This window comes from Strongylocentrotus purpuratus, unplaced genomic scaffold (assembly GCF_000002235.5).
Source record: "Strongylocentrotus purpuratus isolate Spur 01 unplaced genomic scaffold, Spur_5.0 spur5_contig_865, whole genome shotgun sequence".
NCBI lineage: Eukaryota > Metazoa > Echinodermata > Echinoidea > Camarodonta > Strongylocentrotidae > Strongylocentrotus > Strongylocentrotus purpuratus.
In genome coordinates, this window is record NW_022145574.1 from 1318953 (window position 1) to 1333123 (window position 14171).

General features: G+C 35.1%; 1 protein-coding gene across 1 annotated transcript; it reads right to left on the reverse strand.

Annotated features, from left to right (window-relative positions):
- Positions 1 to 6492: 6492 nt before the first annotated feature.
- Positions 6493 to 12698, reverse strand: LOC115919707 (fibulin-1-like). Its single transcript, XM_030973662.1, has 7 exons — positions 12548 to 12698; positions 10266 to 10397; positions 9259 to 9390; positions 8346 to 8477; positions 7420 to 7551; positions 6849 to 6980; positions 6493 to 6614 (listed from the first exon to the last, which is right to left on the reverse strand). Exons 1-7 carry the CDS (start codon positions 12696 to 12698, stop codon positions 6493 to 6495), a joined length of 933 nt encoding a protein of 310 aa, XP_030829522.1.
- Between the last annotated feature and the right edge of the window lie 1473 nt (positions 12699 to 14171).

The following is a 14171-nucleotide window of genomic DNA, read 5'->3' on the forward strand; positions in this document are numbered from 1 at the left end:
TTCTTGATATCAAGAAATATTTTGTAATGATAAAACGGCTTGCCATAAGCTTGCGCCAGCTCGCCACAACTCGAGCTCCAACTCGGCTAAGTGGGAGCCCTGCTTAACAGGGGCGAGATTGCTCGTTCAATTGTTCTCTGCGCCGCCAGTGCCTAAAGCGCGGGTGTACTTGTATATAGACGCGTACCCAAGATTTTTAATGAGGGGGGGGGGGGGGGGGGGGGGGGTTATTTTGTAAAAAAATCCAAGTCGAGACCAAGTACCTTCAAAATTTCATATCATGTCAGAGTATCAGATATTTTTTACTCATGGTGTTTGGGAAACTCAAATAAATAATTAATAATTATTTTACCGTCAAATAATTTACTCGTAACGTTTGAATAATTATTTGAGTTTGCAAAAAACTTTTCCAGATGCTTGGTTAGAAAAAATAAGACACCATAGTACCGCAATAGTACCGCAAAATAATGATAATGATAATTTGTTTGAAATATCAGCAGGGAATTCGATAAATATACATTCTCTGAAAGCAAGGCTTTTTATTTTGTTTTTATAAAAATGAAACGAACAAAGCCACTATTTCTCATTTATTTGCAAGCCTATTTTGCACTATTTAGGACCTTTCTCTAATAAGTTAATGAAACATCAAGGGGGAAACTGAATTCAGACAAGGATTAAGAGTCGAGAACGGTACAATTAACGAATCGTCTTCTTTCTCTAATTTGATGAAACGTCAAAGGTTCCGCGCTTTGCGCGGGAGAGCGAAAACTCCCCCTCCCTGCACCTCCTCCCCACACCCCTAGGAGCGCGCTTTCGAGCTCTTTGTTTTAACCAAAAAAGACCAGAACGTAATTCTAAATTTCACAATTATTTGCGCTTAAGCAGAAAACAATTGTCAATTGTCTTTCAATAAATTTTGCAACAAACTTGCCTGGAAAAAAGAGAGAAAAACCATGCAAAAAAGGGCGTTTTAGGGTCTTAAAAAGCATGAAAACCTTGGGGCTTCAGAGGTCTCTGCCCCCTGAATCCCAGCCACACAGTAAAAACGCTGCTTAAAAAAAGTGATGTTCATCTTAAACAACAGTTGAACAAATTGTAAACAATGTTGCTCGAACAAAAGTAATTTTGTTAAACATTCGCTGTTTAAAATTTAAACACTGCTATATTTACTATACGAGAGCTTTTAGACAGTGTTGTTTACATATGACTCCATGTGTCACGTGCCAGTAAAGTGCGCATTGGCTAAAAGCTTAATTTCACATCATGGCCGACCAAGCTACCGACGCGTTTCTAAGTGACTGGGGATCCAATGACTTAATTGAATCGTTTAAAGGAAGGTTTAATCACTTTTAACCAATTTGAAGTTTTTAACTTATAGCGTAAGTTCACAGTTAAAATTGTCAGTATCTGTACGCAAATGTCAGAATATAGGTAGACTTAAAATCGTCGCGTCATGCAGTGCGGCACTGATCGCGCACTCGGTTACAACGTGTGCTCAATTCCTTGCCATAGAGATTGCATGCATCCCTATATATGCAGTTTATACGTGCGTGCAACAGCTCCTTTTTAAACAACTTTCTTTAAACAACCCAGTTGGTGTAAACAACCCCCAACTGAACAACAGCTCCTTTTTAAACAACCGTCTTTAAACAACACCGGTTGTTTAAATTGTGATTTTAAACAAGTTGTTCAAAATGTTGATCAACTAAGTGTTTAAACTTTAAACAACTCGAGATGCTTAACATTTTAAACAACTCTCAGATCAGGTCACCCGTTAACATTTTGGTGAACAAGTTGTTTAAACTTTTAAACAACTTGTTCACAAAAATGTTAACTGTGCAGGACGTTGTCCCTGGACCCCGCCAAGGTCCATTAGCCGTTTAAAAACGAACCACCTAATTGAAAAACTCTGGTTATGGGCCTGCATCCTGACAGACGGCAGGAAGTTTGCAGATGAAGATTCTTCCCACTGAAGCACAACCCGTGTTATTCCAATTCTTTGAATACGTGTAACTCGCGACGCAATTACCACCACCATTTGGTGCATACGATTGCCAGGAGGTGTAGTCGACTGGTGTCCCGTCAGACCAAAGAAGTTGACCATTAGGGTCTGCCCGATTAAGTCCGATCCAATACCATGTGTGCCCGGAGGAACTCTGTAAGCCAGGGCAAACAAAAAATAACAAGAAACTCAGTACTCAGAACAATCAGTACTATAAATCAGTTTGTGCATGAATATAAACCAATATAAAAATAGAAACGAATATTTTGTGTAAGGCAGGGCTCCCACTTAGCCGAGTTGGAACCTCGAGTTGTGGCGAGCTGGTGCGATCTTATGGCAAGCCGTTTTATTATTAATTGATATCAATAAATCAATTCTTGTTATCAAGAAATAATTTTATGTTGTAAAGCAATGGTAATTCTTGATATCAAGAATTCGATTTCGTGATATCAGGAATTCGATTTCGTGATATCAAGAATTGAATTCTTGATATCAAGAAATATGTTTTAATGATAAAACTGCTTGCCATATAGATCGCGCCAGCTCGCCACAACTCGAGGCTCCAACTCGGCTAAGTGGGAGCCCTGCTTAAGTTGCATGTTTTGTTTGATCAGAATCGTGCAGCTACGCGTATGCGCAGACATGGGCAATTAACCTGTTTTCGCCCTTCCCGACATAAGGTATTCAAGTTTAGACAATAACAAACTTTTACAATCTCATTTAGAATAATTCTGGTGGAGCGGGGAGACTGTTATGCTACAAGTAATTCCGGCCTTAGTAGTAGTAGTAGTAGTAGTAGTAGTAGTAGGTATAGCACACCAAACATAATTACAACAAACACATTTTATTTGATGGTTGCAAATGATCAAGCTTTATGAAAGCTTCAAAAAATAAAAAGACAGAATTGAATTGGTCAACGCGTTGTGATTTTATACCATTTTTTTATACCATTTTTTTGGCAAAAATTGCATAATTCGACAACGTTGACAACTTAATTCATCACTTTCTTGGACACAAATAATAAATTAAATTATCAGACACTAAAATATCATCTTTGTGGTAAAAAATACAAAAAAGAAAAATCATATATCTATTACCGTTTTGAAAACAGAAGCCCACAAAATAAGTCATTTTTGCCATTTTTGCGAATCTGCAGATATAAAAAAGTTGTGAAAATAACTAAGTCCGCCTAATTAATATGCGCATATGTAATCAAATCAAAACCGAACATGATACGTCAGTGAAACATATGTATATCAGACAGGTATGGAAATATATTTCATTTGAAATTTAAAAAATCATGAATATTCATCAAATATGCAAATTAGGTCATTTCAGCTAATTATATATTCGCGAGAAACCATTCAACAGGCCATAACATTCCACAGAGACTGAATTTTAGAGTAAAAAAAACTTTGGTGACCTCAGTACAATTGTGGCTACTTTAAGTGTAAATAACAAATTGATTCAATAAGTGAAACACATGAGGATATTGCATTTTTGTAGAGGAGTTTTATACATTGAGGTGCATTTTCACCACGCAGAATAGCAACGCGAGTCAATGGGCGATCAGCGGGCCATGTCACACATGGCTGAAAAGACAATATTCTAATTAAATAATTAAAATATTTCCCACATGCCTATAAAAACTACACAGAATTGTAGTTAAAGGTATGCTTGAAATATATGTGAAATAAAAATTTAAAAATATTGTTTAGTTTTTGTTAAATACATTTACAAAAATTGTTATTTCTACCAACTGACTGCTGTTGTGTGTGTGTGTTCGCGGGGCAGACTTTTTGCACAGGCAGTGTGATCACCCTAGTAGTAGCTCTATACAGAGCGATTTTATTTTTCATTTTTTTTCACATAATATAAACAATGACAGACAATAAGACAATTTTGGTCATTGTAATGCAAAATGATTTGGTTACAGGAAATGAAGAAAAAAACGAACCTACTTGAAAGCAATGCTTGTTAGGTGTAGGTTCGCACATTAATAATTAAACGACTAAAAAAGAGCAGGAGTTCTTGAGCCATTTCAAATGGATATTTCAATCTTCAATTACCGTTTTGAAGAAGAGCCCAATTTTCGGTTTCTAGAATACTATATTTGTCATCATTTTGTATTATGATGATCATATATTTGAAATACATGTGTTTAATTTTAATTTGTATTATGTTTGTGAAGTTTTGACCGAATAAAAAAAGAAAAAAAAAAAAAGAAAAAAGGAAAGATGTATACACGAACGGATTATTCAAATGCGTACATTATAGAGAGTGACGATGAATGTCCGCTCTTCTACACTATGAATAGAAACCAAGTCTGCATGGCATGACTTTTCATTGGTCAGATTCCGACAGGTAGACATGGCCTGAGGAAAGCTGACTTCATTGTAGAAGAATTTGTAGCAACTTCCTTGGAAAGAGGTCCAGGACGCATCCGGACATTTCGCTGAAATAAATCCACAGAAAAGTTGGCTGTTGCAATGCAATGTGTTTATTAAAAAAAAGAAAAGAATAATAGACGATTTTTGCGAAATATATCCCCGTCTATACAAAGTATATGTTTTATCTATTTATTTCATTAAATAAATATTTCTTGAAATGACCACTGATAAATAATATTTTCTTTATCATTAGAATTTCGTTTCTTGATGAGACAGACATGATAGATGAATTATGTCGTATGGGACACAATGTACGAAATCGCCCCTTCCGATGACTGAACATGCAGTCATTTGTCTTGCAATCATGTGTCTGTTTAAAATCTGAATCAGGTGACTGTAAGCTCATTCAAATACTTCTAAGTTAAACAGTGGCGGTTTTTGTAATACTAATGGAGAAGAATTTAGGGATGAAAAAAGTAGCTACTCGATCCCAACAAAAAGTTCTACGCGTACTCACTTATCTGAGTGTAACAAGATACAACAGTGTTTGACCATTGACAATGATTTAACCAAAATAAGAAGCAACATGTGTGTTATAACATTAAAAAAAGAAATGTGAAGTGCAGTACCGCATTCTGTTGTTAAGAAATTAATAAGATGATGTTGTCAGTTTTATGAGGGTCTAAGAAAGAGAAAATGAAAAGAAATGTATGTTAGAATAAAATTACTGAAGGGGGTTTATTAGGTATGGTCAATATACAGGCAAAATTCGGTTGTATGCGACTTTCCTGGATAAGGAGATTGTTTGACGATGAGAAAGCTATATGCACATTTTATTTTCTCATTGGTTAAATAGGGTTGGTGGGTGGGTGGAACTCTATTGATGTTCCAGTTTAATTGTAATAACAGAGACATGGAGAGACTATGCCGAATTATGCTTCTTGGTCAGAAGTCATATATGTAAATACACCCATGGTTACAAATATTGAAAATTAAATATCATGGAATAATAGTAATATCACTTTTGATATCCAGGTATTGTATTTCAAGTTATTCGAAAAACCTGGGATTTTTAAAGTAAAACATATTTTTAGTCAAGGACATTGGAATAATGTGGATTTCATGTGTCAAATATATAAGTTTCCAAAACTGTTGGTGTCTTTCAAATTTTCGAATGTGAAGAAAGCCTTTCCAAAATTATGAGGTGATTGAAAGAGTAAATAAGTATATTAGACAAAAGGTTGGTGTTTTATATAGATTAAGACAGTTTGTACCTAGAAATATTTTATTGTTATTGTATATAACATTAATTCAACCACGTATGAAATTGAGGTTTGGGGAAACAATTATGAAATTAATGTGAAATGTTGATTCTTAAGGTAAAAGATGGCACTCAGAGCTTTCTTTCGGGCACATTCAAAACCAATATCCCAGGATTTAAAATTATTGAATGTGTATCAACTACATAAACTATCTATTTGTGTTTTTAGGCATCAATTATTGATAATAGATTGCCACCGTCCCTTATTCAGTACTGCTCTTTCGTAGAGCACATATATGAGAAAAGACAAAGAGAAAATAAAAAGCTCAGTAAGCCTAAAGTAAGGACAACGCAAGGTACTTTTTATGTGTCATACATAGGCGTATGCTTCTGGAATAATGCAAACTTCAATTACTTGTTTTCGTAGTACTCTTACTGCACAAATGTTAATAGAATAAATATGTTCACCTTCTAACCAAGCTTCCTGCCTTTTATTAGACAATAAACATGCACTCTATATTTGTAGACAGTTATGATACTTTACTGTATTATCTGATACGGAATGTCTATTTGAACACGTTAAGGCTTTGTACTAAACACACAAACATGTATTATGTTAGATACATAGAATAGTATGTAGCTTAAGTTGTTCCTATATTCAATAATTCATATTATATAAAAACATTGTTAAATGTTCAGATACTGTACGGTACCCGACATGATAAGCATTGCATGTTATTTTCTGGTCCCTATTTTTCATTCGAGATAATTGCTAAACATACATTTATTATTGATATTATTGTTATAGTACTCTATTTGAACGTTTGGATAATAAAACCTCAACTCAACTCACTTAATACATAACCAGCAGCACAGGAGCAACTAAATGTACCAGGCATGTTCGTACACACTTCATTACTTGTATCACACGAGTCTGAATGAACATCACATTCATCGACATCTGTATGAGAGGGGAATTGAAAACAATAAAAACAAATTTTAACCAAAAATAATATGGAAGAATATGGTGCACACACAATTAAACATATGTTTATAAAATTATGTAAATATCATCTATCTCAAAGATCTTGTGAATGCTTGTTAAGATCCTTGTATTCATGTTTTTCTCTTAACCTTCATAATGTTATGGCATATTCCATATCAAGACAAATTAATCTAAATATGAGTATCTTACCATTGCAAGTTCTTCCATCCAGGTCTAACTCATAACCAGCTGTACAGGAACAATTGAATGTACCAAGCATGTTTGTACAAACTCCATTAGTCGCATCACACGAGTCTGAATGAACAGCACACTCATCCACATCTGTATGAGAGGGGAATTGAAAACAATTAAAAACAAATTTTAACTGAAAAAAGTATTGAAGAATATGGTGCATCAAACAATTCATTCTGTGCAGGTCCTACTGTATGCTGCCTTAGGTAGCATGAACTTAAGTGATAACATCTTAGTGACGATGTCAATTTTATAAATAGATTCGAATATGAGGATTAGATGATTCCTTTCTTGTAGCCAAACTTCAGTGTGTGTGTTAGGTATCTATGAATATTTCCGGTCTTGATTGTTCATTAGGGTTAAGACATTCAATATCCTTAAAAACAATAATTATGTCAATATCATCATACCACAGAGACCTCATGAATTCTTTCTAAGGTTTTTTATTCATGTATTTTCTATTAAATTACATTCAAAATGTTATGCTGTAGTCTTTATCTTGACAAATATCTGAATATGAGTATCTTACCATTGCAAGATTTTCCATCCATGTCTAGCTCATAACCAGCAGTACAGGAACAATTAAATGTACCAGGAATGTTCGTACAAACTCCATTAGTCGTATCACACGATTCTGAATGAACAACACACTCATCGACATCTGTATGAGAGAGGAATTGAGAGAAGAAAAAAATCATACAAACGTACACAAACATAATTAAACATATATTTATACAACCATGTAAAGGTACTATGTCCCTTTTGCAGCCAACCTCAAATGCTGTAGTACTTTGCAGGAATTATGAATATGTCCTGTATGTCTTATCTGTGAAATTTAAACGTTAGCAGTGTCCTCATATTCAAATTATGCAAGGAAAACCGTTTACTTGCTGGACTTCACTGTCAGACACTATTGAGTGACTGACTGGCTTTTTTCTTCTTTGGTAATAACATACATGAAAAGAGTTGTAAAGGGTACATGAGTATTTGTCTACATCAATAACCCACTTCTTGCGATGGCCAAAATTAAACTGATTGAATCTTTGCGCAGCATAAAACGTATGACCATTCGGTACAATTGTCTGAAAATCAAGACTATTACTTTTGGGCTCTATAGCCCTAAAGTCGATTTGACAACTAATAGTCGTTATTTTCCAACTTGAAGACATTTTAAAGCCCCACCTTTGTGAGGGAAGTTCTAAATTAGTATTATCTTTCAAATGCAGTTGGAATTTAACTTTTTCATTTTTTTGGCCTGCTAATGGGACATAGTCCCTTTAATGTCATCATACCTCATAGAACTTGTGAATGTTTTTCAAGATTTGTTGTTCATGTTATTTCTCTAAAATACCCTTCATAATCTTTCTAAGATTGTGATATTCATGTATTTTCTATTTCATGATGTAATGCTGTAGTCTATAACAAGACAAAATAATGTAAATATGATTATCTTACCATTGCAAGTCCTTCCATCCAGGTCTAAGTCATAACCAGCAGTACAGGAACAATTGAATGTACCAGGCGTATTCGTACAAACTCCATTAGTCGTATCACACGAGTCTGAATGAGCATCACACTCATCGACATCTGTATGAGAGGGGAATTGAAAACAATAAAAACAAATTTTAAACGAAAATGAGGTTGAAGAAAATGGTGCATAACAGAATTCATTCCGTGCAGATCCTACTGTATACTGCCTTAGGTAGCATCAAATTAAGTGATAACATTTTAGTGACGATGTCAAGTTTATTGTAACCACCACCAGTGAATTACCCCCTAGAATAACTACCCCATAGGACAACTACCCCCAGACAACTACCCCCTAGGATAGTTGAACGGGGGGTAGTTGTCCTAAAGGATGGTTGTCGTAGGGGGTAGTTGTCCCAAGAGGTAGTTGTCCGGGGTAGTTGTCATATGGGGTAGTTGTCATAGGGGGTAGTAGTGCGGGAGATAGTTGTCCGGGGGTAGATGTCCCGTGGGTAGTCGTCCTAGGGAGTAGTTGTCCTAGGGGGGTAATTGACTGAGGGTGGTTATCGTGGGGGGGGGTGGATGTCCAGGGGGTAGGTGTCCTAGAACCCAAGTTTATAAGTGGATTCAAATATGAGGATTAGATGATTCGTTTCTTGGAGCCCAACTATGACAGTGTGTGTATTATGTATCTATGAATATTTTTGGCCTAGATTACCCATTAGGGTTAAGATATTAAATATCCTTAAAAACAATAATTATGTTAATGGCATCATACCACAGAGACCTCGTAAGTGCTTTCTTAGGTTTTTTGCGATTCATGCAATTTCTCTTAAATTACATTCATAATGTTTAGCCGTAGTCTATATCTTGACAAATAATCCGAATATGAGTATCTTACCATTGCAAGTCATTCCATCCATGTCTAAGTCATAACCAGCAGTACAGGAACAATTGAATGTACCAGGCATGTTTGTACAGACTCCATTGGTCGTATCACACGAGTCTAAATGAACATCACACTCATCGACATCTGTATGAGAGGGGAATTGAGAGAAACAAAATCATAAAAACGTACACACACACACTTAAACATACACTGTCGCTCATAAAGTTGGAATATTCTTGTTTTACCCCAATTTATGGAATTGTTTTAAAAACAATTTAAAAATAATAGATCTAGATAATAGTATACATTCTCTGATTTTATGGAATAATAGTTTATTGCATTTTACCCCATTTCCCTACATAAAAAAATCCTATGTCTGCCCATGCCTTGAGCCATAATGCATGGCCGTCCAGAGGATTTTGTTATGTTGGGAACCGGGGTTAAATGCAATAAATTATTGAAAATTTATTGCATTTTCTGTTTTTTATTTTATTTATGGAAACTGCCCCCTACCTTAGCCCCCGCTGCGTACAGTCATGGTTCATTGACAAAGCAATGGCCTCGTAACTGTGAGGCCCCAGGATCAAAACCGTGTCGATGTGCTATATTAGTGCCCTTTTGTGGGGCATTAATCCTCATTACTGTCATTTAAGACTTAAGGGCGTAGATCCCCTAGTTGATAAACATAGTAGAATACACATGCTTTGGCAGTCACGCAAAACACACATTGTCAAATTATTATTCAATAAAATCTGAGAATGTATATTATAATCTAGATCTATTATTTTTAATTTTTTTTATTTTAAATTCCATGAATTGGGGTAAAACAAAAATATTCCAACTTTATGAGCGACAGTGTATATACGTTTATAAAAATCATATAAAATATCATCATACCACATAGACATTGTGAATGCTTTTAAAGATCTTTTTATTCATGTCTTTTCTCTTAAATCACCTTCATAATGCTATATCGTATTTTATATCAAGACAAAATAATCTAAACATGAGTATCTTACCATTGCAAGTTCTTCCATCCAGGTCTAACTCATAACCAGCAGTACAGGAACAAGTGAATGTGCCAGGCATGTTCGTACAAACTCCATGAGTCGTATCACACGAGTCTAAATGAACATCACACTCATCGACATCTGCATGAAAGGGGAATTGATTTTTTGTAAATACAACATACATACATACACACACGCACACCCACTTTAAAAAAAAAACAATTTTGTTTTATTTCTCCAAATGTGCAATACAAACCATAACATACAATTGAATAAAATAAACGTGTTCAATATTGATGCTTTTACATAAACATAATTAAACACAAACTTATTTGCAGTATATATAACTTAGCAACACACGTACGCACACACGCACACACACACACACACACACACACACACGCATATGTATTGTTTGTTTAGTTTTAATATAAAGCGTGTGTGTGATAAATGAAAGCAATAAATTGGACATAAAGACACGCTAGAAAACGTATGGAAGCGTTGGGAATTTGAGTGGTGATAATAACTAATCATGGGCTAAAATGCATTCCATACCTTGGTAATGTCTTCTCATTAACATAAACCCACTCAGAAAAAAAGCGGACACTCTTTATTGTTTATAATTTTCATATAAACCGTCAATGAAATATAATAGAATAGGCCTATATATGAAATTTGATAACAATTAATACTACACCAACCTCAATTAATATCCAATTGTGAACTTTAACGTTTTGATGTGCTTATTCATATAACCGTTAAAAAGTCCGATTGAGAAAATAGAAAAATCGAGACAGTAGCCATTCAAATGTAAATTAACATGTTCAACTGTGAGACATTCCTGTTAAACAATTAAAACAAAGACTGAGAAACAATGAGGTGGATTGAGCTCTGGATGGTTTTGAAAAGCACGCCCAAAGTGCCTCTCCTTTTCAGCCAAGATCGTGGACAAGCCATAGGATACGTCAAATGCTCATCAACATGTGTATGGCCAAATGCCCCTTTAACAATTATCTCTCAGAGACTCGTTTATTGTTAAATTACTATGCTCACTCATACATGAATGGTATGATTCCGGTTGCATATCAATCAAAAGAAGATAATGTTATCTCTATTTTGATAACTGTATGACAAGTTTATATTAAATATCTATCTGAAGACCTTAGCTATAAATAGGGTCCACTTTTTTCTTTTTTGTTGTTGTTGCTGTGTGTATTAAAAAAAAATGTCATGCCTACCAATCGCACACGTTGGACCGTAAAAGCCTGTGGAACAGGTACAGGTAATGTCATCGAGTGTCTCCTTGCAGGTTCCTCCATTTTGGCATGGAGTAGAAAGACAGTCTGTTTGTGAAAGATGGATGGTTGAGAAAGAGACACGGTGAGAAGAATGGAAAGAGCGAGAGAGAGAGGGGGAGATAGACAGACAGAGAGAACGGGTGAGGAATATAGACAAAGAGAGCAAGGAGGTGAGGTAGCGCAAGAAAGAGATTGGAATATTGAAAGAAGGAAAGAGATAGGATAATAACAAGACATAGACAAAATTAAAGAGAGAGAGAGAGAGAGAGAGAAGGGAGGGAGAGAGAGAGAGAGAGAGAGAGAGAGAGAGAGAGAAAGAGAGTGACGGAGGAGGCACATTTAGTAAGAAAATGAAAAGAAAACAAATCCCTAACATAAATATCGTTTGCAAACTCTAACAGAATCTATATTTATAAAGCAAAAAACAAGTTTTGATGAATCTTACAAACCCTTTATAACTATTAAAGAGAGATCAACTATGTGATTTCTACTTTTCATACATGAGTATTTTTTACAGAACAAATTCATGATGGTTGGTAACCAGTTTTAAAGACTGCTTTTGTTACAACCATCTCGAAGCCATGATGAATTTATCCGTAATCTTCTTTATCTTATTCCTTCCTTGGGTTTCCATTTAATCCTATTTATGATTGAGTACCCATTGCTAGTTTAAGGCTTCGTGCTGATATGAAACTGCAAAAACAGTGAAAGTACTTATGTACTGCACTTTAAAGTTATGTATGTTATTTAAAAAAAAAAGCTCAATAAACAGGCGTGGGACTGCTGTTACTCACAGTTGCCATTCATTAATGAACGAGCAAAAAATGAAAAATAAAAGACCCGGCGGTTTGTCATTTTAAAGGAATATATCCGAGTACCAACTACACCTGGGTATCTGGACCACCACACTATTAGAGCAGAGACGTAGACACAAAGATTTAAAAGCAAAATTAACTTTGAAACCATTGTGTCGTAAGAGATTTAAAGGCTTACATGGCAGTTTGCAGACGAGACTATTTGCATTAATTCTCCTCATCTCTGGCCCCAAGACATCCTTGTTGGTTACTGATTTGGTTTTCAAGGCAACAATCTCTCCGTTTGGAAGTGTGATGGTGCCGCATCTCAGCTCAGTTAGAGTGACCATTTTTAAAACTGGAAATCGATGTATACACAATAGGTGGCAAGATTTAGAATTTATCAAAACATATCTTTGCAAACGGATGGCTGAATTGTGACAATGTTTTACATATATTAATTCTAAAAAATACAAGAAATACAGATATAAATACAATTCTAGCAAATTTAACCAATTCCTATGTGAATACATTTATGTAATTCAGTTTACTGAATAAAAAAATAGTATGATTTGCGCAGATTAAACACATTATAACAATTGAACAAATATTTTAAAGTTTAAGACGAGGAATATAATTTATTAACAAGGACACATATGAAATGAGTAAATGATCATCAACCAATCCTTAAACCTCCTTTAAGGCCTTTGCGAAAGAAAAAACTGTGATGGATCAACTTAAGAGCAATGGCAATGCCCTATACTTTTGCCTTTTGATCATGCTGGGATCACGTAATAGCTCTTTCACGAATTTAAATGGGCGACGCACAAGGCTATTAGTAGAGCTCTGGTAATGAGATTGCATTGTGAAAGAAACTGTGTAGGATATCATAGTTGATGCATATGAGGTTTCGGAATATCAAAATTATAAGAAGCTGCATGTCACAGTCTTGCCACTTAAAAGTCACATGCACTGTGCACTGAGATGTATATCCGGAACTACACAAACGTGTGCATGAAAGAGAAATCCTTTTCAGGGGACCTGGGGGGGGGGGGGGGGGGTCTTTCACAAAGATTTGAAGTCGAACTTAACTCTAAGTTGGACTTAAATATTATGGAGAGCCATTTGTAGCCTCATTTTGAAATATATTAAAAGGAAAAATTCAAGTATTTTAGACTTTTTATGAATTCCAGATCAAGACCATGAAATCTCCTATGATGATAGAAAATATGAATGATTTAAATCAACATTTTATGCCTTTTAAAATAGCCTTTATAAAACATTTTCAAGGATGCTAATGGCTTTCCATAATTGTCAAGTCCAACTTAGAGATAAGTTCAACTTAGGATCTTTGTGAAACACCCCAAAAATTTTCTATGATACTTTTCCTCATTGACGTAAATAGAATGAAAAAGCTCACAAAAAATTGTTCACCTATCCCAGAACTCAACTTTGAAAGTCATTGCCGTTGTGTAACATGGGATTTGATGGGACTCCTCCCGCATGGAATCAATAATGGAAGCTAAGCTAAATCTAGCTTTAGAATATATGTATATGGGGGATAGCTTTGACGCGGGATAAGTGGTACACCCCCATGTAACTCAAAAAGTTATTCACCTTTTAAATATATTTGAATCCTGCAAAAGGTCTTTATTGTTCATGTAAAAAATACATCTACAGCTATACCACGATTTTACATTACGGTTTAACTATCACTTATCTTTTGCCGACCACCCCCTTGTTTTTCGGTGTTCACTGTCAAAGGTTTTACCAGTATACCACTTAGATTTGCTAAACACTCTGCTTGCAGTATAATGAAAACT